Source organism: Lemur catta, chromosome 12 (assembly GCF_020740605.2).
Source record: "Lemur catta isolate mLemCat1 chromosome 12, mLemCat1.pri, whole genome shotgun sequence".
NCBI lineage: Eukaryota > Metazoa > Chordata > Mammalia > Primates > Lemuridae > Lemur > Lemur catta.
Genome location: NC_059139.1, coordinates 69161712 through 69186554, shown reverse-complemented (window position 1 = coordinate 69186554; position 24843 = coordinate 69161712). Strand labels below are relative to the sequence as shown.

Genomic DNA, 24843 nt, shown 5'->3' with positions numbered 1-24843 from the left:
ACTGGGACTACAGGTGTGTGCCACCACACCTGGGTAATTTTTTCTATTTTAAGTAGAGATAGGGTCTCACTCTTGCTCAGGCCAGTTGAACTACTGACTTCAAGCGATCCTCCCACTTCGGCCTCCCAGAGTGCTTGGATTACAGGCCTGAGCCACTGCTCCAGGTCCCATTTGTCCTTTTAACACAAAGATTTGAGATTCTAAATTGGGTTGTCTGGTTAGTGTCTGAAGTGAAGACTGTGTATCTCATTTAAAAGAGTCTTTTTTTGGGGGGGTGGGGGAGACTCAGTCTCGCTCTTTTGCCCTGGCTAGAGTGCTGTGGTGTCAGCCTAGCTCACAGCAACCTCAAACTCCTGGGCTTAAGCAATTCTTCTGCCTCAGTCTCCCGAGTAGCTGGGACTACAGGCATGCGCCACCATGCCCGGCTAATTTTTTCTATATATATTTTTAGTTGTCCAGATAATTTCTATTTTTAGTAGAGACAGGGTCTCACTCTTGCTCAGGCTGGTCTCAAACCCCTGAACTCAAACAATCCACCCACCTGGGCCTCCCAAGTGCTAGGATTACAGGCGTGACCCACTGCGCCCGGCCAAGAGTCATTTTTTTTAATAGAAGATGATGAGTAGCAGAATAAGATGGAGCTATATAAATTAAAAAGATTGTTCTATTTTTGCCTAGAGGAAACTCTGCCCCTCATGGAAATGCCCAAGGAATAGTCTATAGCAATGCCTGGCAAAGAGGGCCAATAGTTTTCTCAGAGAGTTTTGAGCTTCTCACATGCCTAAACAAATACTTCTTTGACACTTCAGAGTTACCTGCCAAAGAATGATTTTAGTATGATTTTATTTTAGCCTAGAGGTTTCTAAGGCAAGTTGTTGCCATTTGACCAAATCAATTGTAGATGAACTTTAGCATGAATCTATTACATAAATGGGTCAAAGATGACCCCTAGGTTCTTTATGTCTTCATAGCAATATGCAACCTGTGAATTCAAAAGCCTATTTGGTACTAAACTCAAATTTTTACACATCCAGTTGTCTTCAACATAGCCCAAATAAACAGATATTTAGCCATTTGAAGCCTGCCTACTTTGCATATCATAGGAAACTATGCCCAACATCTGCCAGTCATAGATAAGATAAACCCAGTAGCTATAAAAGACCACAAGCCGTTGCTGCCTTTTGCAGCTCTCTGACCCAGACTCCCTGCTGGCCTGCTGAGTAACATTACTGAGACATATAAGGCCCCTCTATGATCCTCTTCTCCTTCTGGCTGAAGTCTCTGGAGATAGTATTATGCTGTGAGGGACCATCCCCACATGCGCACCTGTAAAAGTGTTGTCCAAGTAAAGCTCATGTCTTATCTGTTCCCTTGATCAGCCCTGAAATCCCTCAAACTCACTATAGAATCTTATAGAACATCTGATTTTGTCTTTCATCACTGGGTCCACCGAATGTTAATTGCCAAAAGTACCTCCAAGCAGCTGAAAAAATTTACTAGTTAAATATTACTTGATGTCCCTTTGGATTGTGGTGAATAATCACCCACCAAAAACATGGTTTTACTTTGACATAGCTAAATGTTAAAGAGTATTTTTTTCTAAAATTTATTTGGCAGTAGGTTTGGATGCTTTGTAAAAGTTTACCCTGGCTTAGAACTGTTAGGCTTAAAGAATTTACCCTCCCCAAACTTCCTTCCAAATCTCCTGTAAACCCACCCCTTTCCCCTTCCTAGGGGTGATTTAGGCACCTAGCCTTTGTCAGGGGAACTTAATTTCCTTATGCCTCCTGATAAGGATGTTCCCTAGAGAGATAAAAGAATAGAATGCAAGAGGGGAACTTACTTTCTTTATCTTTCATGGTTGTTTGGAAAGAATTTATTTACTCCTCCCAGAAAAACCCTCAATAAAACCCAAGGCTCTCCCCATTTCTCTCGTGGACACCTTTTTCAGCCTTCAGCCATCTGCACCCAGATACTCAAAAGAAACAGCATTTTGCTACACATGAGGCTTCCTGTGTCTCTCTCGGGGCTACGGACCTAACAAGAACTATTTCATTAGTAGAAATGTAACTACTATCGTACAAGGCCTTGTGAGCACATTATAATGCAGGGACTAGGACTATAAACTTTGTCTTTCAGAGACAAAGGTTTGAATTCCAGTTTTGTCACTTAATTATATAACTTTGGGCAAGTTATTTAATTTCTTTGAGACACTTTCCTTCATTGTAAAAATAGGGATAACTATTGTGCAGAACTATGTGTCTTAGTTATCTATTACTGTGTAACAAATTAGTCCAAAACTTAATGGCTTCAAACAGAAACATTTATCATCCCAGTTTCTATGAATCAAGGAGTCTTGGTGCAGTTTACCTGAGTTCTGTGACTCACAGTCTCCCAGGGCTGTACTCCATGTGTCAGCTGTGACTACAGTCATCTCAAGGCTTGCACAGGGAAAAGTCTGCATCCAAGCATGCTGATATGGTTGCTGGTAGGATTCAGTTCCTTAAGGTTTGTTGGACTGGAGGGCCTCAGCTCCTCACGGCTGTTGACCAGAGGCCACCTTCAGTTCTTTGCCATGTGGTTCTCTCCATAGGACAGCTCACACGGAAACTGCTTCATCAGAGCAGCTGGCAAGAAAAGCCAGCGAGGCAGAGCGCAGGCAAGATGGAAGTCATGGTCTTCCACAGCCTAGCCTTGAAATTGACATCACATCACTTTTTTTAAACTAAACTACAACTTTATTCAGATTTTACCAGGTTTTCCACCAGTGTTTCTGTCTTTCTTTTTCTTCTTTTCATGTTCCAGGATCCAATCCTAGTCTCTCTGATCTGTGATCATTTCTCAGTTTTTCCTTGTAGTTCATGATCTTGATTGATTCATTTCATTCAACAAATGTTTATTGAACGCTTATTAGGCTAGAACTGGAAATACAAAATTACTCTCGTATAGGAGAGAGATAATAATAAACAAGTAAACAAAGTATTTGTGAATTGCGTAAAAGACATAAGGAAAGTAAACAGGACAAGGTGATAGAGTGTGTGTGTGTGTGTGTGTGTGTGTGTGTGTGACTATTTTAATAAAGTCAGAGAAAATCTCCCTGATATGACATTTATGCTGAGATTGAATTTGAGAAAACATCGGCTTCACAAGGTCCTGGAGAGTAGTATTCTAGGCAGAGAGGATAGCAAGTTCAAGGGCTATGAGGCAGGAAAGAGTTTGTCATATTGAAGGAAGGAATAGGAGATCCTCACAATTAGGTATATTGAGCAAGGAGTAAAGTGTTGTGAGATAAGATCGGAGAGATAGGCAAGGGCTAAAATATATAGGCCCTTGTAGGCCATGAGAATGATGTTTTATTTTTTTTCTATATATCCTGGAAAGTATTGGAGGGTTTTGTGAAAAGTCTTATTTTTTCGAATCTTATTTCTTTCAAATTTTGGTTCAATTGCAAAATTACAGGAAAGTTACAAGAATAGTAGAAGGAAATTTCCGATACCCTTTACTCAGTTTTTCTAATTATATTTTGCCACATTTACAGTTTCATATTCTTTAACAATATATTAAGAGTAAGCTTGAGATAGCACATCTCTTTACTTAAGAACTTCAGTATGTATTACCTAATAACGTGAATATTGTCTAGCATAATCATGGTATAATTATCAAAATCACAAAATTTAATGTTGATACAATTCTATAATTCACAGCCTATACTCAAATTTTGTCAATTTTTCCAATAATATATTGTACATCTATTTTTCCTAGTCTAGCATCCATTTCAGAATTTTGAATTTGGATTTAGTTGTCAGGTTTCTTTACTTGCCTTCAATCTGAATAGTTTTTTGGACTTCGTTTTCCTAATTTTCAAGGATACAGGCCAGTTATTCTGAAGAATGTCTCTTAATTTTAGTTTGATAATTCTTTACAATTAGATCTGGCAATGCATTTTTTGTCAAGAGTACCATATAAGTGACATTGTATTCTTCTCAATGCATCATATCAAGACTCACCAATGTCAGTTTGTCCCAATATTGGAACTTTGATCACTTGGTTAAGATGATCTCCATAAGGTTTCTCCACTATTATTACCACTTTTTCCTTCATAATGAATATACAATTTGTGTGGGGGTGTATTTTGAGACTATACAATATGCCTTTTGCCACTAGTTTCATCTTCTAAGTCCATCATTCTTTCTGTATTATTAATTGGCACTCTACTGTAAGAAAGGGCTTTCCTTTCTTCATTTATTGTTTATTTATTTTACTAGTATAGATACATAGATTTTCTTTAATTTAATAAATTATAGCCCGTTATTATAATTTTTATGTTGATGCTTGAATGTTTCTTTTGTTTTTCTTTTAAAGAGTCACTTGGAGTGCTATGTGGAAAATAAATTGTAGAACTTAAGTGGAATAATAGGAAACTCCACAGGAGGCTATTTAGAGTAGTTTCTATAGGAGATGGGTGACTTGAAGAGTTTAATGGGTGGAAGCCTAAGTGGGAGTATCCTTTGAGGCCAGAAGTTTGAGACCAACCTGGGCAACATAGTGAGACCCTCATCTCTACAAAAAATTTTAAAAAAATTATCCAGGCATGGTGATGTGCACCTGTAGTCCTAGCTACTCTGGAGGCTGAGCCAGGAGGATTGCTTGAGTCTAGGAATTTGAAGTTACAGTGAGCTTATGATCACACTGTTGAACTCCAGCCTGGGTGACTGTGAGACACTGTCTGAAAAAAAAAAAAGAAAAGAAAAGAAAAAAAGGGTTCAATGGCAGTGAAGATAGAGCAAAGTAGATATAAGACATTTTTGGAGCTAGAATAAAAAGTGCTTGTTGATAGATTAACATGGTGTATTAGTCAGGGTTGTCCAGAGAAACAGAACCAATCGGATGTGTGTGTGTGTGTGTGTGTGTGTGTGTGTGTGTGTGTGTGTGTGTGTGTAGATAGATTTATTTTCAGGAATTGGCTCACACATTTTAGAAGCTGACAAGTCCAAAATTTCCTAGGTGGGTTAGCAGGCTGGAAACCCAGGAGAACTGATGTTCCAGTTCAAGTCCAAAGGCAGTCTGCTGGAGAGTTTGCTCTTATTCAGAAGAGGCCAGTCTTTTTGTTCTCTTCAGGACTTCAACTTATTGGATGAGGCCCACCCACAGTGGGGAGGGCAATTTGCTTCACTCAGTCTACTGATTCCAAGGTTAACCTCATCCAGAATCACTCATAGATACAGAATACTCTTTTTCCAAATATCTGGAAACCCCATGGCACAGTCAAGTTGACCCATAAAATTAACCCTCACATATGAGATATGAGGAAAACCAAACAGTCAAGGCTTTTTCTCAGGTTTCTGGCTTTGGTGAGGCCATTTACTGAGAAGAAGATATTGAAAATAGATGTCGCCAGTCAAGGTGACTGTTGAGCTGAAGTTATTTACTTATTTGAATAGGAAATGTAAAGGAGATGCAGTTTTAAAACAAAATGCCCAATAAATATTAGTTAGATCTTGATTTTTTGAAAACTGAATTTATGGCTCTTCAAGCCAGACCTTTATTTATGTAATTAAAAATACCTACTGACCATCCTTCTTTAAGAATTTCAGTTCATGAGCCAAAATCATTTGCTTATTCATACCTCTAATTTTACACTACTTTGTGGGAGCAGACTTTCAAATTTAAGGAACTGATAGAAAAGGGCAGTGTCCAAAAGAGTTCTTTCACCTGGAGGAAATTATTTACTTCTTTATTCTTTCTTTCCTTCTTCAAAATAATGTTTTAGTTGAGAAAATTTAGCAAAGAGCCTTTGGGTTTAGATGTACCTTCTTCTTGAGAAATCTCAAGAAGCCAGAGTGAGATACAGGCAAGATTAATTACATCTCAGGACTGGTTCTAAGCCAGTAGATCTGAACTTTGCAGGGGGTATCATATAACACTTCAAAAATGTGATGACATGCACAGAACTGTGCTCCTGAAAAAATTCACATAAATGCAATGTTTTATATGTGACTTCAGGTATTTTCCAGACTTCTTGAATGCCCCCATGTACCTTGGTTACATGAATCCGTCAAGGGAAGGTGATGGAGCTAGCATCAGTAAGGGGTCTCGCCACTACGAAGCCTGGGGGATAATGGAAGAAGTAGTGCAAGAACTTGCTTGAGCATGTGTCTGTTGGAGTGGTCTACCAGTAGCAACTGCATCCTTAGGTAGAGAAATGCATTGAATGCTGATCCTTAATGTGGCAGGAGGATACTGATCTTGTTCTCCTCACCAAAAGCAGTTTTGTTGATGAATGATATCATTATCAAAGGCAGTATTTTTGAAAGGAAAGGCCAATCTGCCCTGTCCCCCAAACACTATAGCACCATCCAAGCCCAAAGGAGAAATCTGCATGCCACAGCATAGTTCTACCAGAGGTAAGAGGCCCACACATTAATCTTTCTTTCTACCACCACCACTGTGCCCTTCCTCCTCTAGTCTAAGCTATTGCTATTTATCACCATATTCCACATATAATCAATTCTTTATTCTTTTGTAATTGAACTCTAGATTATTAATGGGCCACAGGGCTGCCTGGGGTAAAGACTATCATTTAGCTTTCCTTTAGCCAGGTGTGACTGACTTCTGGTTTATGGGATGTAAACAAAGGTGGCGTGTGCAACTTCCAGGTAATGCCCTTTTTCATTCTTTTCCTCCTTCCTGTTGGATGAAATTCAGATGTAATAGCTGGAGCTTCAGGAGTCATTTTGAACCAGAAATCGATCTGGCAAGTGGAAACCACACATGGTAGAACAATAGGACAGAAGGAGCCTGAATGACTGACTCCTTGGACTACCATGCCACCATGAACTGACTACGTCCGGACATCTTGAAAACAAAATAAATGTTTTTCAGCTACTACTATTTTGCTTGTTTTTTTCTTTGCTATAATTCACAGCTGAACCTAATACAACTGGGTAACATGTTCTACCTTTGGCTTCCCCAATCCAGTGCCACACACAAGTCATATTATTTGAAAGCATGAATCAAATTGTCACTTATGTGTTTAAATGGCTCCAAATGTTCCCATCATCCTAATAGACAAAAGTACACTTGCTTTGGCTTAAAAATCCCTTCAGGTTTGTGTAGGCTTTTAAATTTTTCCTCATTCATATCTCAGGTTAAATATTAGTTCCTTAGAGAGGCCTTCCATTACTATCCCAACTAAAGAAACCATCTGGTCTCTTCATACCTATTTTGATTACCTGCATAACACATACAGTACTTATCTTCAGGTACTTTGTTTTTGCTATTGTTTGATTTTTTTTTTCCCCCTCAACTAGGATATAAGCTCCAAAAGGGAAAGGACTTGTCTGTTTTGTTCTTTGCTGTATACCATGCCCTTAGTAAAATAATTTTCATGTAGTAGATGCTTAATCAAGATTTTAAGAATGTACGAAAAACTGAATAGAGTCCTTCCCATGTGCCACATACTCTGCTAAGCACATTAATGAATTCACTCATTTGTCATATCACAGGCCTATGCCATAGCTGCTACATTCTGCGTTTTACAGAACAGGAAATAAGAAAAGTGAAATAACTTGGGCAAAGCCACAAAGCTAGCAAATGGCAAAGCATCAATGATTGTAGATGTTGAGACGCTGCATTGAGACCTTTGGAAATATATGGTGCTGAACTTGCCCTTTTACTAAATTCTCTCAAACAGATTTTTTAAAAATCAGTTTTATTGAGGTACAATACTCACCAATTTTTATGAGTATAATTTGATGAATTTTGACAAGAATACATCAGGTCCTCAAATAACATCATTTCATTAAAATGTTGATGACAAAAAAAAAATTGATTCCATTCAGGACCACGGTATGCGTGGAGTTTACACCTTCTTTTCATGTGTGCCTGGGTTTTCTCCAGGCACTTTGGGTATTCCAGTTTTCTCCTACATCCCAAAGATATGCATGTTCAGTTAACTGGCATGTTTAAATGGCCCCAGTCTGAGCACACCTTGCTTGCGACAGCCATGTCGTCCTGTCTAGGCTTGGCTCCTGACTGTGCCCTGGGGCTTTGGGAGTAGGCTTCAGACACCCTTGACCCTGAACTGGAATAAGTCAGTAAATAATTATCTTACCTATTTTTATTAATCTTTAAGTGTATGCATAGCTCACATTAATTTCAATGTCTAATATTAGAAGTGTTTTGGGTTTAGTAAAAGTTTGGTGATGTTTTTGTGACCATAAATATGCTGTGGGAACTTAACTCTTGTTTATATCAATTAGTCTATGGTACAATTGGTTTCATTGTACCTCATTTCACTTAAAGTTGTAGTTTTCAAGAACCTATGGACAACGTTAAGTAAGGACTTCCTGTATATAGTCAAATAACCACCACAATTATGACATACATTTCCAACACCCCAAAACTTCCCTCATGTCTCTCCCACACTCCTGTCCCTTGACAATTATTTATCTGCTGTCACTTTGATATGTTTTTAAAATTGACGTGTTTTGTTGTTTTCCTTTCCTGTTAATCCTTACCTCTCCATTTCCCATCTTAAATGAAATCCTCAGAAGCTATTTAAATATGTTTGTCTCTACACTAACGAGCTCAACTGTTACATTCTCTTGGTTTCTCTGTTATGTAGATATTTCTTATCCATTTTAATTTTTTGCTGCTGTTGGCAGGTCTACGTTTGCAACCAGAACCCTTTCTAATAGGTTTCTTTATTCATACCAACCATTTTACTAGCTGTGAAATATTTTATGTTACCAGAGCAACTAAGAAAATCAGGTTTTATGTAATATGAAGTCAAGTAGATTATTTGCTTGAGAAGGAGGGGGTGATTTTGCTCATTTTCTGTGAAGTAAGTTATATAAACTAACTTGATAGTGGACTATTTATATTAGATCAGTTTTGGTTTATTATTTACTCTTGGAAATGGCCGAGCTCTACTTTCTGAAAAAGTATGTATTATTGAATAGCTAGGTACAAAGGCATGAAATTTCTTCTCTCCTTCCCTCTCTTCTTCCTTTCCTTCTTTACATTTCGATTTTATTTATTTTCTGTTGAAAATCAGTGAAATTGCTATTCGAGTGGTATATTTTACTTTCCTTGTGTAAGCAGAACTGAGATAACTTTACTAAGTTTATTCAGTATTAGTGTTTTGTCTTCTATCAAAATAATCATTAAAAATGATATTGTTATATGAGATGACAATGCCAGGTTTGCTCAATCTGTTTTCTTTAAAATATCCAAAATGGTATTTGGGTCTGTACTTTTTTAGGATTCCAAAAAACCCTGCAACATTTCTATATTCACTACATAAGAAGCAGGAATCATAAAAAATAGGTCACTTTTTTTTTTACGTATTTGGATAATAAATGCAAAAACTTTTGGAAACTACTGAAATTTTCTCAAAGGCACTTATTGGCTGTAGGAAATCATTTTCAAGATCAGCTTCCTCTTGTTGGTGCCATTGCAGTATCTAGTAGGCGGTTTTATTTTACTGCTTCAGTTTCACTTTAGGATTTTTGGCTTTACTCTTGATTCTCTTTTTTTTTGCAAGGAAATACAGATATAAGCTTCTGAACCATAGAAATAATAAAACAATGTGTAATCAAATCCAAAACATTGACGAAACAATCATGCTTGACTATTATAACAAATATATTATAGCAACTAATTAATGCTCATGCTTACAATATTTTTCACACTTAAAAAATACTATATTCACTAATTTCTTTGGCAAGTCTTGCATGACATCCAATCAATATATCTTTTATATTCAGGCCCATTATTTGCAAAAATATTTGATTTACAATTGTGTGTACCTTCGTGGTTTACAACATCCCACTCTGTAGATGACCTCAAAAGTAGGTATTGTCTTCATCTGGTTTAGTCTTGCTTTATTACTTCCCACCCACATCCTAGGACTCAATCTTTCTTTCTTTGCTATTATATGCTTTAAATGCCTTGGACGTGCATAAAAACCAAGTGTCTGAATAAACAGTACATCAGAAGCCTGAGAGATCTATGGTCTAGTCAGTCAAGAAGTGCTAAGAGAGGAAGGTGGTCAAAACCAACAAACATTTTAGCCAGTGAGCTCAGGAATGGCTCCAGTTAGAGTAGAACACAGTCTATTTGTTCACCTGGCCAAGGCCTACAGGTAAATGTAAGGTTGATAACTAAGGGAATAGCATCCAGGGAAGGAATAACAATGTCTAGTGGAAAGACAACAAAATTCTAATTATGACTCTGATGCTATATAGTTGTCTGACAATACAAATTTTGAGTACATGTATGCTCTTGTCAGTATTTTATGAAATAAATGGATGATTATGGAGTTTTAGCATCATTGATTTCAAATTTAAAATAGGCTTCAGTGGTTGTTCAAGCCAAGTTTCTATAGTTTGAATGCTTCACACAGTATCCCTCATAACTGATCAGCTAGCTCCTCTAGTGATCGAGAATTCATCATCTACTGAGGCAATGTATTTCATTTTGTATAGCTCTATTTCAGTGGGTCTTAGACTTTTTGGTCTCAGTACCTCTTTATACTCTTAGAAATTATTGAGGATCCCAAAGAACTTATATTTACATGGAAAATAGCTATCAACATTTATTATATTATAAATTAAAATGTACCATTTTAATATTTAATTATGAATTTAAAATAATATTAAACCTATTACATAGTAACATAAAATTTTTTAAAAAGTATAGTGGGAAGAATGAAATGGTTTACCTTTCTAAAAATCTCTTTAACGTCTGGCTTTATAAAGGGTTTTCATTTCTTCTTTTGTGTGATGTAACATGTCATGCAGCCAGCCTCTGGAAAATGCCACTGCACACAGGTAAGAAAATGAGAGTCTAAAAGACAAATAAAATCCTAGTATTATTTTGACTACAGTTATAAACTTTTAGAACCCTTGAAAAGGTCTTAGTTACCTCTGGGGTTCCTATATCACATTTTGACAACCATTGCTCTAATTATTTATAAAAGAATTTCCTTTATATTGAGCCCACATTTTCTTTCTACTTATATGGTCCTTGTACTAATCTTAAGAAATATAAAGAATAAGTCTGATCTCTGTTTTAAAAGATGCTTCCGCTCAAATATTTTATGACAGCTACCATGTTACTCCTATATATTTTCTTCAGGATAAAATTTCATAGTTCTTTAAACTAATTTCCATGTGACAAATTTCAATTATTCTTTCCATTTTAGTTATCCCCAGGACTGCTCTCATTAGTCAGTGGTTCTCTTGGTGCAACATTTAGGACTAAATACAATATTTTGAGACAGTCTGAATGTATAGAATAGAGACAAAATCTCAACCTGGATTCCATACTTCATTTACTTTCGACTTATGTTTTAACTTGATGATGTTTAGTCAAATCTCTCTCATTTTACAGTTTTAAGTTGATTTGTAAAATTTTTTTAACCTATGTCACCTTGTAAGATATGGATTGTGGTTTTAGCATATTTGTTCCTGATGCTGTTATACAAGGTATTCATAATATTCATAATATTTGTGGCAGATACATCATTAAGTGTTCACTAAATTTTTTTATTTTCCTCCTGAGCATACAGTACAAGTACATATCCAGCCCCTCTTGCATCTCAGTAGGACAGGGGACTAAGTTTTGGTCAGTGGTATATGGGCTGAAGTGTCATATCATCTATTTAAGAGCTGGCCAGAAACATGAGTATAAACATCTTCATTCTCTCCCAAATTTACTTGTAGCAAGAAAAAACAAAACAAAACAAAACAAACAAACAAACAAACAAAACTTCTGAGATAAGAAAATCAGAAAATGGGAGGAATTTGGACCCCTGAATCCACCTTGCAGAAAAACTTTCCAGAAAAGCCATTATTTATTGCTTTAAGCTCATGGGATTGTTTAGTAGCCTATCCTAATACATATTTTCAGCTTTTATTAAAGTTATCTCTCTATGTTGACATTAATCTGTTATTCAATCACTGTTTTGCTGTAGTCAGTCAAAAAGGATTATCTATCTCAACCACACAGATAGTACTAACTGTATTGTCTTTTAGCCCACACATATTTATCAGATCCACAAGGACATAGAAGGTAATTTGGGGCAGATGCTATGATAAAGTTCAGACAAATGATGAGTAATTTGGACACCATAGAATGAATTGGGATGTATTCCCTTTTCTTTGATTTTCTGGAAGAATTTGCCTAGAATTGCCATTACTTCTTCCTCAAAAGCTTAGTAGAACTCACCACTGAAGTCATGAGGCCTGAGGTTTTCTTTGTGGGAAGATTTTTGATCACAAATCCAATTTCCTTAGTAAATACAGGCTTCTTTAGATTTTTTATTACCTTTTGAGAGATCTTTGTAATTTGTCTTATAAGGAATTTATCCATTTCATCCAACTATAAAATTTATAGGCCATTTTTAATGTAAGCATGATATAACATTTCTCTTCCAATCTTTACTTTTAACCTATTAACGTTTATATTTAAAATGTGTTTGTCATAGGCAGTATTTAATTGGTTCTTCTTTTTTATATCAAATCTGACAATCTTCTCCTTTTAATTGAAGTGTTTACACTATTTACCTTTAGTGTGATTATTCATATGGTTAGGTCTAAGTCATTACCTTGGTACTGATTTTCTTTCCAACAAATTCATTTTTTGTTCCCTATGTCCTCTTTTGCTGCCTTCTTTTGAATTAATTGAATATTTTACATGATTTCACTTTATCTCTTTTTTTGGCTCTTTTTTGCTGTTGCTATTTTAGAAGTTGCTCTAGTACTCACACTAGAAATCATTATCATATTCTACCTTTGATATTACATTACTTCACATATAAGACACATATATTGCTTCCTGTATAAGACATTTACAATAGCATATTTGCATTTCTCTTTTCCTGGCCTTTGCACTACTGTTATCATATATTTTACCATTATGTATCTTATTAACTCCACAACACTTTATTATTTTTGCTTAAACAAGGAATTATCTTTTAAAGAGATTAAAATATTAAGAAAAAAATCTTATGTATTTAGTCATGGGTCTTACATTCCATCATCTCCTCATTTCTGGTGCTCTTTATTCTTTTTTTTTTTTTTTTTGAGACAGAGTCTCACTTTGTTGCCCGGGCTAGAGTGAATGCCGTGGCCTCAGCCTAGCTCACAGCAACCTCAAACTCCTGGGCTCAAGCGATCCTCCTGCCTCAGCCTCCCGCGTAGCTGGGACTACAGGCATGCGCCACCATGCCCGGCTAATTTTTTTTTCCTATGTATATTTTTAGCTGTCCAAATCATTTCTTTCTATTTTTAGTAGAGACAGGGTCTCGCTCTCGCTCAGGCTGGTCTCGAACTCCTGAGCTCAAATAATCCACCCACCTCAGCCTCCCAGAGTGCAGGATTACAGGCGTGAGCTACCACGCCCGGCCCAGCTTCTTTATTCTTTTATATAGATCAATATTGCCACTTGGTATCATTTTCTTTCTGCCTGGAGAACTTCTTTTAACATTTCTTGTGTGTAGATGCTTTGGGTGATGTAGTATTTCTTTTGTAGTGTCTGAAAACTTCCTTATTTCACCGTCAGTGGGCCATGTCTGAGTACTGGCCACTGCCTCTCTCATCCCTTGAAGTGATTCTTTCCCTGGAATAGAATCATTTCTTCATACCTATGTCCTATTCATATTCTGCTGAACCCTCTGCACTTCTCCTCTGTGCAGCTTTCTCTTCCCCAGCACTCTGCTCAGCAAATTCTAGCAATCTTAGCTAGCATTAGAGATTTTCTGTGGGTCCTGGGTCCTGCCCCACCCTCACCACTCAATTTCTTGAAAACTCTCTCAAGCAAGTAAACTGTTCACATAGTTTCTTCTTGTCTCTTAGGGACGCTGTCCTTCCTTATCTTACATCTGGTGTCTTTTTTTTTTCTTCATATAGTTTCTCTTTCTTTTTTTTTTTTTATATATTTCAGGTGGAGGTTAAGTCTGGTACCCATTACTTCATCTTGGCTGGAAGCGGAAGTCTCTCCATAGGCTGGAGTTTTAATGTCAGCTTTTTTATATTCCATTTTTTAACTTTTTAAAATTTTGTCTTTGTTTCACCACTGCTTTGGATGCTTTCACTTCCTATAGTCCTTTGGTCTAGTAAATTTTCATTTGCTCTAATGAGCTGGAGTATGGAGATAACTGCACCTTCTCCTCAAAGAGCAGACAGTTGATTTTCTTTAATGCTCACTGAAGCAATTCTCTGTTTTCCTACCTTTTCTGTGCGTTACAAAATCTTTGTCCTTGTCCTTTGGAGCTTCCATAAGTAATTATAAGCAAAATGAAAGGTTTTTTTTTTTTTCAACTAACCTGTGTCTACTGCTTTAAACTCTGTTCACTAAAGCTCTTATATTTATAAGTCAATATTTTTTTGCTAATTAATAGCAGTCTGCTAACTCCCTCAACCTCATAGTTCTTCTAAACTTTTCCCAACTCCCAGTAAATTGAAAAAAGATTACTGTGAAAGAATGTATGAAAATTCCTCACTCGCCTCTCTCACCTATCTGTTATTAGCCTGTTTCTTGCTTCTGAGTGCATTGAGCTTTTTGGTGGATTTGCCATTAAAATTCCCAGAGGCAGGCTACTGGAACAAATGATATCTTGATGTTCCTTATAGTTCTACAAATCTAAATTTTAATAACCTTCATTATCCTAGTACTTTCCTTCACTAAGAAACAGGTAGTGGGTAAATTGTGCGTGTGATAGGACTGTCAAGAGTTGCAGCAGGACTGTTTCTCTATTCTGCAAAGATGGCATTTCATCATGGTTATGACATTGTGACTATGTAGCTCCTCTAGAATCATAGCACATTAAAGACTCTTTCTCAGGCATCAAAATCAGATCTTGAGTAGCAAAGTAATTTTAGAAATGATATACATATTACTAATTTATAAAAGGATAGTTTCTTTAGTTTAAGACATTTCTTGATATATAAAAATACAACTATAATTTCTTCACTATACTGTTGTGATATTTGCATCATAAATAGGCTTTACAGGGTTTAATAGTGTTTTGAGTAAATAATAATAATTATATATCAGTGAAAAACTTAAATTGATACTTTATAATAAGTTTTACACTAGTAGGATATTCTTCATTATCTACCGGGTTAGCTTTCTTATAGGATTATTGTATTAAATGTTTACACATTTTCTTTTAAAAATTTATGGTCAGCTGTGTTTGTGTATGTATCTGTTAATGATTTATGATTAATATGATTAAAAGAAAAAGTACAGCTTAATTTCTTATTATGATTACATCTTTATGTGCAACTGCAATTTAAAATAATATTAAAAATAATCTCGTTCGGCACTATTTTTCTTAGATATAATTATTTTTAATTATACATTTTGTGAAACATCTAAAATGGAAAAGATAAATGCAAAATACTACAATGATCATTTAGATTGTTTCATTGCTCTTATTTAATTAAAATAAGATTCTGTGATATTAATAAATCTTTAATACTGGGATTTTTAATGAACCTCAACAATATCCACATTTGACCATGTTTGTATTCAGGCATTGCCAGACCCCTCTAATTTTAATATTCTATGAGCCTCATAGTGTTATACTACTAAAGGATTCACATTTAGTCTGCAATTGGAAGGGAATTAATAAAATATTAAAAACACAGAAAGAAAATGACAAAGATAGGCATATCAGTACATTTTCACTAGTAGACATATCTACATGGAAGACAGAAGCATAAAGATAAGATTGCTCTTAAGCATAGAATCAGAGCAAGGGGAGTTAGTGAGATAATCTTGATGGCTTCTGTCATTAAGCTATTTTCCCTTGGTTTATCTGATTCCTGACAGGGAAGACCTACTGCACATTCCAGAGAATGCTATCCATAGGCAGGGACATTTGTTCCTGTGTACAGTATTGGAGTTTTACTATAAAATTGGAACCCTGCTCTTTCTCCCGTTCTCCACCCTTTAAAAATATAGCACCTGAAATCCACTAAGAAAAAAAAAAGAAGCAATTTATCAATTACCTTCTGAAATTTAACATGGTATATTTTGACTATGCTCAGTAGAAGCACATTTAACCTAGATTGACCAAAGAATTAATTTAAAAATGGACAGTTTTCTATACAATTATTAGAGATGAAACCTACCAAGTTTTCTTTTTTTCTCTTTTGGTCTTTGTTGCAAACCTGGGCCCCCTTCCTTCCATCATTGCAGCATAAAGAATGTAAGAGAACAGGAAAGTAGCATTGGTAACACTTTCAGTTAGAGCAAGATGCATTTAAGATGAAGCAATAGCATTTCTGCTAATCTTTCAACAAAATTCTACTAACCCTGTAAGAGTGAAGATTTCTCCTTAGACAGTATAAATTTAAGTGCATGATGATTATGCCACTTTGATTTAGATAGTGTAGTTTGAATTTCTTAATTCAAAGCTGCAAAATAATTTTAAGCCATGATTGTGTGTAACCATATCTTATCAAAGCAAAATTTGCTGGTTGGGTAGGTTACTTCATATTCCATAGATAAAATGATAGTCAAAGTAAATACCTACTTTGAGTCCATTTCTGTTGAAAGAAGGCCTTGGGGGATTACATACGACACTTAATTTGGATACTTCTAAAATCTGAGGTATCCAGAGCAGTATTAATATTCTAAACCTCATAAATATCACCAAAATATGAGTTTGATCTCTTAGAATTGCTATGCAATTATTCTAACTGACAGAGGTAGACTGTAGTAATTAAAAGATAGAAAATGCAAAGTCCAGGGAAGAGATCTGGCTGAGAGAGTTGAATTCAAATACTTAACAAGTGGTAGGTCACTTATTAGCTGTGTGACTTTGGGAGAGTTACTGATCCTCTCTGGGATGTGGTTTCCTTAATATCTAAAATGTAAATGATAATAGCAACTGCTTTTGTAAAAATAATAATGGGGCATATAGCAGACGCTTGAGATGTTAGTTCCTACTGTCATTCTTTCCCCATGTTCTAGGCCAGTCTACATGTTCTGGTCCAGTCTACAATTTTTTTGACTGGGAAGGAACAGGGAACAGAATGTACGCCTGTTCAAAGTAAGATACATATTTTGTACCTCAATCCCTCAACCCAGCAAACACAGCATATGTAATTGAAACAAAAGTTTCACAAAACAGTATTTACTTATCATACTATGTGCCATGGACTGTGTATTATTATTGTCTGTCTTCTATTAGAACTGAAGTACCATAAAGGTAGGGGTGTTGATCAGTTTTGGTTCACTCGTGTACCCCCAGAGCCTAGAACAGTGCTTGGCACCCAGGAAATAATTTTTTTTTTTTGAGGATGAATGAATTGTTAACTATCACACAATGGTGCTGTTTTCAAAGCGTTTTTCTTATTTATTCCAGAAGTAGAAATTATTTACATAATTATCAGGATTGTTGATCTTAAATATGTGATACATAGCAGAGGCTGTCCTATATGTTTTTAAAGTCTCTTACTTTCTATTCCTTCAGTTTTGGGGAAGTAAAACCAAAACCAAAAAGGTGGTTATACTGTCGTTAATGCTGCTGGTGATGGAGGCGGCGGGGTGGATTTCTGTTTCTAGGGAGGGTGACAAGTAAAAGTCTTATCCAGGCTCTCGGGGATCCAAAGTATTATACCTGTGGCTGCTGCAGTCTTGGAGGCCAGAGCTACCCTGGTTCAGTAAGCAGCAAAGGAAGAAAGCCGCGCAGTGTTTTCTTGAACGATCTCCTGATGCAACTGTTTACAGTTTTCATGTCAGCACCCAGGGGGAGGTTTCGCCCACAGACTCCCACAGTCCATTCATTCCAGTACCTGGGCTGGGGACAGAGCGCGGCGGGCCGCGGGGGCGCAGGGTGCGAGCGCGCGGGCGGCAGAGGAGGGCGGGTTCCGGACACGGGCAGCCGGCAGCGCGTTCTCGCCGCCCCACCTGGCCGCCCCCGGGGCTCACGCCCACGCCGCGCCCTCCGGTCCGGCCCAGCGGCGACAGGTGGGTCGCAGCCGCGGGCCGAGCGCTCAGCCGGCGGGGGGGACGCCCGCGCCCCGGGCAGCCGGGAGTGGAGGAGGAGGGTCGGGCGGCGGCGGCGGCGGGGAGGCGGGGAGTGTTCCCGCACGGGGGCGTTGACACCTGCCCGGGGGAGGAGCCAGAGGGGAACCTGGCTGGCTGCGGCCCCGAGACACCGAGTCCGGAGAACCCATCCTGACCATGAAGAGCGCCAAAGGCATTGAGAACCCGGCTTTCGTGCCTTCCACCCCAGACACCCCGCGCCGCGTGTCTGCCTCGCCGTCCCAGGTCGAGGTATCTGCCTTGTCTTCCGTCCCCCAGAGGGAGGACTCTCAGCTCCAGGAGCCCCGGGAGCCCCAGAAGTCACCGGAGCCCCCTCTGCCTGCGGCAACCCCCCCGGTCTCCCCAGAGCAGCCCGGGCCACGGCCGCCGTCCGAGTTTGAGGAGGGGCCTTGCGGGTGGAGGAACTTCCAGCCCCCGTGCCTGCAGCGTTGCAACACGCCCCGAGGCTTCCTGCTGCACTACTGCCTCTTGGCCCTCACGCAAGGTAAAGTCCAGCGCCCGCGCGAGCGGACTCTGGCCGAGCGGGCGCGAGCGGGCGCGGCGGGGCAGGTGCGAGGGGCCCCGGGCGGCTGAGGCGCGGAGCGCGGCGGGCTCGGGCCGGCGACCTGCGTGCGCTCCCTCCGACGGCCGCAGACCGCGCTCCGCCTTCCACTTTCCAGCTTCTCCTTTAAGGCAACGCTGGAAACTTGCCGTACTAGCTTCTCTACCCTGCCCCCTTTGGTGGTCTAACCTCACTTTAGGGGATCCCAAACCTCCATGGAAGATTGCAAGAACTTTCCTTTGGGAAGGGCATGCCCTGGGGGAGGTTATTTTACATGATAAAAGCAGACCTTTCCCTGATTCCTCTTTAAAGGGATGTGTTTTTACGTTGTTTCTGCTGGGGACGGATTGATACAGTCGCAGGTGAGAGTAGGATGTTTCTCAAAGGAGAAAGCTATTTAAAATCTATAGTATAGAGTAGATACAAGCATTCACGTTTTGTGAGTTTGAGAGAATGTGGATACTAGTAGAGCCCAGTGAGTACATTAGCGAAGGCTCCCTAATTGTTGAAGGGTAAGCCTTTATGAGTTGTTCTGTCACAGTAGTTATCCAGTATCCAGTATCTGTTTTGTTCTAGGTAGGATCTCTTATGGATTCTTTTGGGAGTTGCAGATTAAGTCCAGGTTTATACCCTTAGGAGTTTGCAGTCTAAATCGAGTTTGGAGGAGAGAGTGATACGGTGGAGGGAGAATGGCTCCCTTGATAGAAACAGAAAAGGTCAAAGCTGCTAGGGTGTTGTGTCTAATGCAGGGGATGAAAGAAATGGGAAGGTAAAGGTGACAAATTGAAGACGGGTGGAGATAAGGTGGAGTGTCTTGAAGGACATGCTGAAGGTAAGTTTGAATTGGTATGTACATATTTTTTGGTCACTTGAGTCATAGTCTCAAAATATTATGTAAGTAGTCAATCAAAGATTGGGAGAAATGCACTCTAAAAAATATTTTTTGGGGGTTGGAAATTGCTCTTGTTTAAGTTGACAGAAAATAAAATCAAAGAATGTGTATACTTTCTGTTCTTATTCCTGCTTCCTCTCTCCAAGAAACCCAGTACCCCTTGTTTTGCACGTTAGGTGCTAAGTGACTATTTGCTGATTGGAAGTCAGCTGCAGCTCTTCTACTGAAGGTAGCTTTTACGCTTAAGAGTTACTTCCTTTTCCACCTTTTTTGTCCCCACCAAAATTCCCCTTGCGTTAATGTGTTGATCATAGTCATCCAAAATCAGTGATTGTGAAGAATCTCAGTGTCAAGGAATGAGTTCAAAAAGTTAGACACAAGTAAAAACTTTCTTGTCTTGTATTTTATCTTAAAATTCTTTCAAAACTTCTGTATTATTCCAGAGTATACAATTTTATATTTAATATAAAATATTGTTTAAAATTATTATCAAATATAATTGGGACTCTTAGTTAGAACAATGTGTCAGGTTTAGGCTAATTCCTCATCTACCTGGAGGTTCCCAATTGAAGAAGCATAATCTGAGAGGAGAGTGACCCAGTAAATTAATTCACATTTCAGTTTAAGTTTGAGTGACTGGAAACATTATTGCCATGTTTCTCAAACATGGTCCTTAGGAAAACTATTTTCGTAGAATATTAATAGATGTTTAATTGGGAAGAAAAAATGTCAAATGAATTGATTTTATTTAACCCAACATTGCTCAAGGACAAACAGGGTTTCTTTTGGCACTTAATATCATAATGTGCTTCCTATCTTCATGCATTTACAATAGAGATGTAGTTTGCGGTGTATCATGGCATTTTTTTTTAAAATCAGTGTGTTCTTGGAACTTACATAACATAGAATTCACGTTGGAATTCATAGGATCAAAGTACTATCCTTCCAAAGAAGTTTACAAATTTACTTTTCCAAAGAGAAGTTTTACCATTAAAGGCAATAATTTCTCATGACTGATTTTTAATGAGTATGGTAGTTGTGTTGGGAAATTGATTTTTTTTTTTTTTTTTTGAGACAGAGTCTCGCTTTGTCGCCTGGGCTAGAGTGAGTGCCGTGGCGTCAGCCTAGCTCACAGCAACCTCAAACTCCTTGGCTTAAGTGATCCTCCTGCCTCAGCCTCCCGAGTAGCTGGGACTACAGGCATGCGCCACCATGCCCGGCTAATTTTTTCTATATAGATTTTTAGCTGTCCAAATCATTTCTTTCTATTTTTTTGGTAGAAACGGGGGTCTGACTCTTGCTCAGGCTGGTCTCGAACTCCTGACCTCTAGCGATCCACCTGCCTCGGCCTCCCAGAGTGCTAGGATTACAGGCATGAGCCACCGCGCCCGGCCGGGAAATTGATTTTTGGATAGGGAAATTTTCATATTATCAGATAACTTTATCTCTTTATAAAAATGTCCTTCCTAGGTATTTTAGATACTTTATCTTGAAATCCCAGGACTTGTAAATTAGTTGGTAGTCTTATTAAGTTGGTATAAAAGTAAAAATCATGTTTGGACTTTTGAAACTTGTTATATTCATTTTTCTTGAAATATATCTTCAGTTACAGTCTTGATAAAGTAAAATTTAAAGAGATTATAGAAATCATGACTTGAGTATACTCATTCTGTTAATTAATGAATGAAAACAGTTTCTAATACCTCTTAAGTAAAAGAAATAACTAGTTAAAATTTGATCATATGCTTTTTATTTTCAATCTATAATAATGTTTAAACTCCTGTAAGTTTACATCTGGACAGAACATTTTTAAGTCAGTCAAAATCAATTTTGTCTTTCTTTGTTTACCTTCTATTCCTTCATTATAGTTATAATAAGCACATGAAGTGTAAGGTTTGTTTTTTTTTACTTTTTTCTTTTACTTTGTTTATGATTTAGAGTGCTAGTGGCTGAAGTAAGACTCTTAGCTTTGTTTATTTTTGCTCCAGAACTTTTTAAATAACAATACCTGTAAGAGTGTTAGAAAAAAATAGAGGTTGGAGAGCTCAATTTCTCCTTCTTAAGACTAAATCAAAGTACTCTCTTGTTAAGGTAAGTATATTTAAGGATTGAGTAATTTGGAAAGCAATTAAGTGTAACTGCAGCGGCCTGTGGGGTCATTTGTACCTTTTGTACTCTCCTGAGTGAGGTCCATGGGAGTTGGAATTGGAAACTCTCCAGCAAACTTTTATGCGACTTCACCAGCCTGAATTTTTGTTGGTCATTTAAAGAAAAATGAATTACAGATAGTTAACTACAATGTAGTATGTAGCAAGCATCAGTTTTGTTGAACACCTGAAAATTCAGAAGTGTACAATTTATAAAGCAAACTTATTTTCAGGAAAGTATGTTTGGGTTGCCTGACTATAAAACTTCCAGACTTTTAAAATTGGCACATTTAAAAATACCAAAAAACCCATGAACAACCAAACTTTAGTTCATTGTGTTAATAATCATGATCTATATGGTAAAGCTGTAATAATGCACATACATTTGCTCTTCTCTTTTTTTTTTTAGGTATTGTAGTTAATGGCCTAGTAAATATTAGCATTTCCACTATTGAGAAGCGTTATGAAATGAAGAGTTCACTTACTGGCCTGATATCATCAAGTTACGATATTTCATTCTGTTTGCTGTCTTTATTTGTATCATTCTTTGGTGAAAGAGGACACAAGCCAAGATGGCTTGCATTTGCATCCTTCATGATAGGACTGGGAGCACTTGTATTTTCATTGCCACAATTTTTCAGTGGAGAATATCAGTTGGGATCCGTTTTTGAAGGTAAGTTTCCGTTGTGTTTATGTTTGTTTTAATCCAAAGAACTAGTTTAAAACTAGGTTGTTAACTTTATATTGCAATTTACTTGTACAGTAGGGTAAGGGTTAAATCTCTTCCACTGCTCACTGCTTCATTTGTGATGTGAGTTGGGTGAAGTAGGACATTACAGAGGCAGACTGCACATTATTCATTGCTTCAGCAGTTCTCCAAATTTTTAATCCGATTCTCATTCCTATATTACACACAATCCTTCTTAAAAAAGAGATGACTGCTTTCCTTTGCAGGTGTTATGACCTCATTAGAGTTCTGAGATCTGGAATTTTTTCCCTTTGTGCTTTTATTTTCTGTGTTTACAGCTCTGGGCCCTGGGCATGTTGATTCTTGATTTGAGACAAAAGAGAGGTGACATTTATAGGAGTGAGACTTTTCCTAAGAAAAGTCTACTGTTGAAACTATCTCTACTTTTGGCTCTAGTTTACAGACACAGAACTTCAGAGCAATGTACAGTGTTGCTCTGGTGTTGCTGTGGTTAGATAAAGAAGTACATTATTCAAAGGCTCAGAAAGGAAATTTGATTATTTAAATTTTTTACAAAGAATTATTTTTAATGGAAAAACAATTATGGTAGAGCCAGAGGCATGTGCTAATGAAACATTTTTATGTCCTTCCTGAGACTCTTAATAGCAAATACTGAAATAATTAGGAATAAAATCAGATGGTTACCAGTTTGGGAGCTTTCAAGGGTTATGTAAATGGAGAAAAGGCTTAGGAGAGAAAGGAGAATTGAAGCCTGCTACACTATAGGCATTATTTTGAAAATGTTAAGATCGTTATATTTGTGTGTTAATATTGAAAATTAATATTTGCTATAGTTTGGATATTTTTCCCCCCAAACCTCACGTTGAAGTTTTATCCCAACGTTGAGATGAGGGCCTAATAGGAGGTGTTTGGGTCATGGCAGTAGATCCCTCATGAATACATTAATGCCCTCTGAGTGTAGGGAGGTGAGTGAGTTCTTAGTCTGTTAGTTCCCAAGAGAGCTGGTTGTTAACAAGAGCCTGGCACCTCCCCTCTTGCTCTCTTATTTCCTCTCTCACCATGTGATCTCTGCACATGCTGGCTCCCCTTCCACCATGAGCAGAAGCAGCTGGAGTCCTTCACCAGAAGGAGATGCTGGTGCCATATTCTTATACAACTTGCAGAACTGAGAGCCAAATAAACCTGTTTTCTTTATAAATTACCTAGCCTCAGGTGTTCCTTTATAGCAACACAAATGGACTTAAGATAATATTAAAGTATCAATCTCTCCCAAGACCAATTTTCCAATTCTAGAATGATAACAAAAAGGAAAATACTCTCTATAACAAAGTATATATCATGCAGCGTGGTTTTAGGAGTGTGCTTTTTAGGTATGTAGACTTCATTTTAGAAGTAAAAAATAGAATATTCAAGCAGATGGATGAATAGAGGGTGTTTTTAAAATGTGATAGAGTTTGGAATGGGTAAGATAAGGAGAATATGTTATCAGTAGAAAAAGCACTTACGTGGATTCTAGCATATTATCCAAGATTGAACAAGATTGCACAAGGCCAACTTGATGTAATTTCACTGGGAGTAGTTTTAGGAACAAGGCACATATTGCAGCATAGGCTAAAGTATAACACCTTTGAAATCTAAATAGTAAGGGAAAATCTAAATTTTAATCTGCCACACAAGAAAACATGACACTGATTCTATGATGGTGAGAATGTTACTGGTGTACAGCATTTAGCTGCTAATCTTTGTGCTGCATCTAGGCCCTCACCCAGATGCCTTTCTTGCTCTTAAAGTAAACAAACCTTGCTCACAAATCTATGACTCTCTAAACTAAAACATAACATTCCTTCCAGTACAAAAGCCTAATCTCTCTTCAGCAATCTTCTCAGCTTTGTCTCGTGCCATGCACACCTGGAGTTATAGCCAATCCGAACAATTTGTATTTCCCAAAGGGAAATGACCACAAATTAAAATGTGTGTGTGTGACCAGAGATGAAGCTAAGAAGATTTCTGAAGTTAGATCATAAACTTTTAGTACATTACTGTGTGCCATGCAGGTTTTCACTAAATTCTTGTCGCTCTGACATTTTTCATTATTTTAGCAGACTAGATTTAGTAGATTATTGAAATGGATTAGATAGAGGAACTGCCTGATCTGTAAAATTTTTACTCTAAATTAAGACTCATAATTTAAATAGCAGCTTATCTGTGGCAAATGAAAGCAAAAACTCAGGTTGCTCTTAGGTTATTCTGCCATTCATACAACAGATATTTATTGATATGGGCTCTACATGGTACTGCCATAACAGCAGTAAAACAGTTCCACGCCATTGGAATTTTATGTACTAGTAGGAAGAAATACATAATAAATTAACAGGGTAATTAAAAACTGAGATATGTAGATGAATGCAGAAGGTAAATATGTGCACTAAGGAAGGCTACTGTGATAATAACTAGATAATGAGGAGCTTGAAAGATGTTTTCTAGGCTG

At 37.6% G+C, this 24843-nt stretch overlaps 1 protein-coding gene and 1 long non-coding RNA gene across 4 annotated transcripts in view; one reads left to right on the top strand and one right to left on the bottom strand.

Annotated features, from left to right (window-relative positions):
* The window catches only part of LOC123648309, a 59056-nt gene extending 42832 nt beyond the window's left edge, over positions 1-16224 (bottom strand). Inside the window, exons 1-2 of the long non-coding RNA XR_006738561.1 lie at positions 16146-16224; positions 10727-10851 (exon numbers count right to left, since the gene is read on the bottom strand). This is a non-coding gene — a long non-coding RNA (uncharacterized LOC123648309). The remainder of the gene's footprint in view (positions 1-10726; positions 10852-16145) is intronic.
* Positions 16225-18159: 1935 nt separating this feature from the next.
* The window catches only part of SLCO4C1 (solute carrier organic anion transporter family member 4C1), a 56840-nt gene continuing 50156 nt past the window's right edge, over positions 18160-24843 (top strand). For 2 of the 3 annotated variants that reach the window (XM_045565953.1, XM_045565951.1), the window contains exons 1-2: positions 18160-18550; positions 22056-22319. In XM_045565953.1, coding sequence (XP_045421909.1) covers positions 18205-18550; positions 22056-22319 — 610 coding nt within the window. In that variant the 5' untranslated portion in view covers positions 18160-18204. Of the gene's footprint in view, positions 18551-18803; positions 19440-22055; positions 22320-24843 lie in introns of those variants that run through there. The other variant, XM_045565954.1, reaches the window with a different exon arrangement.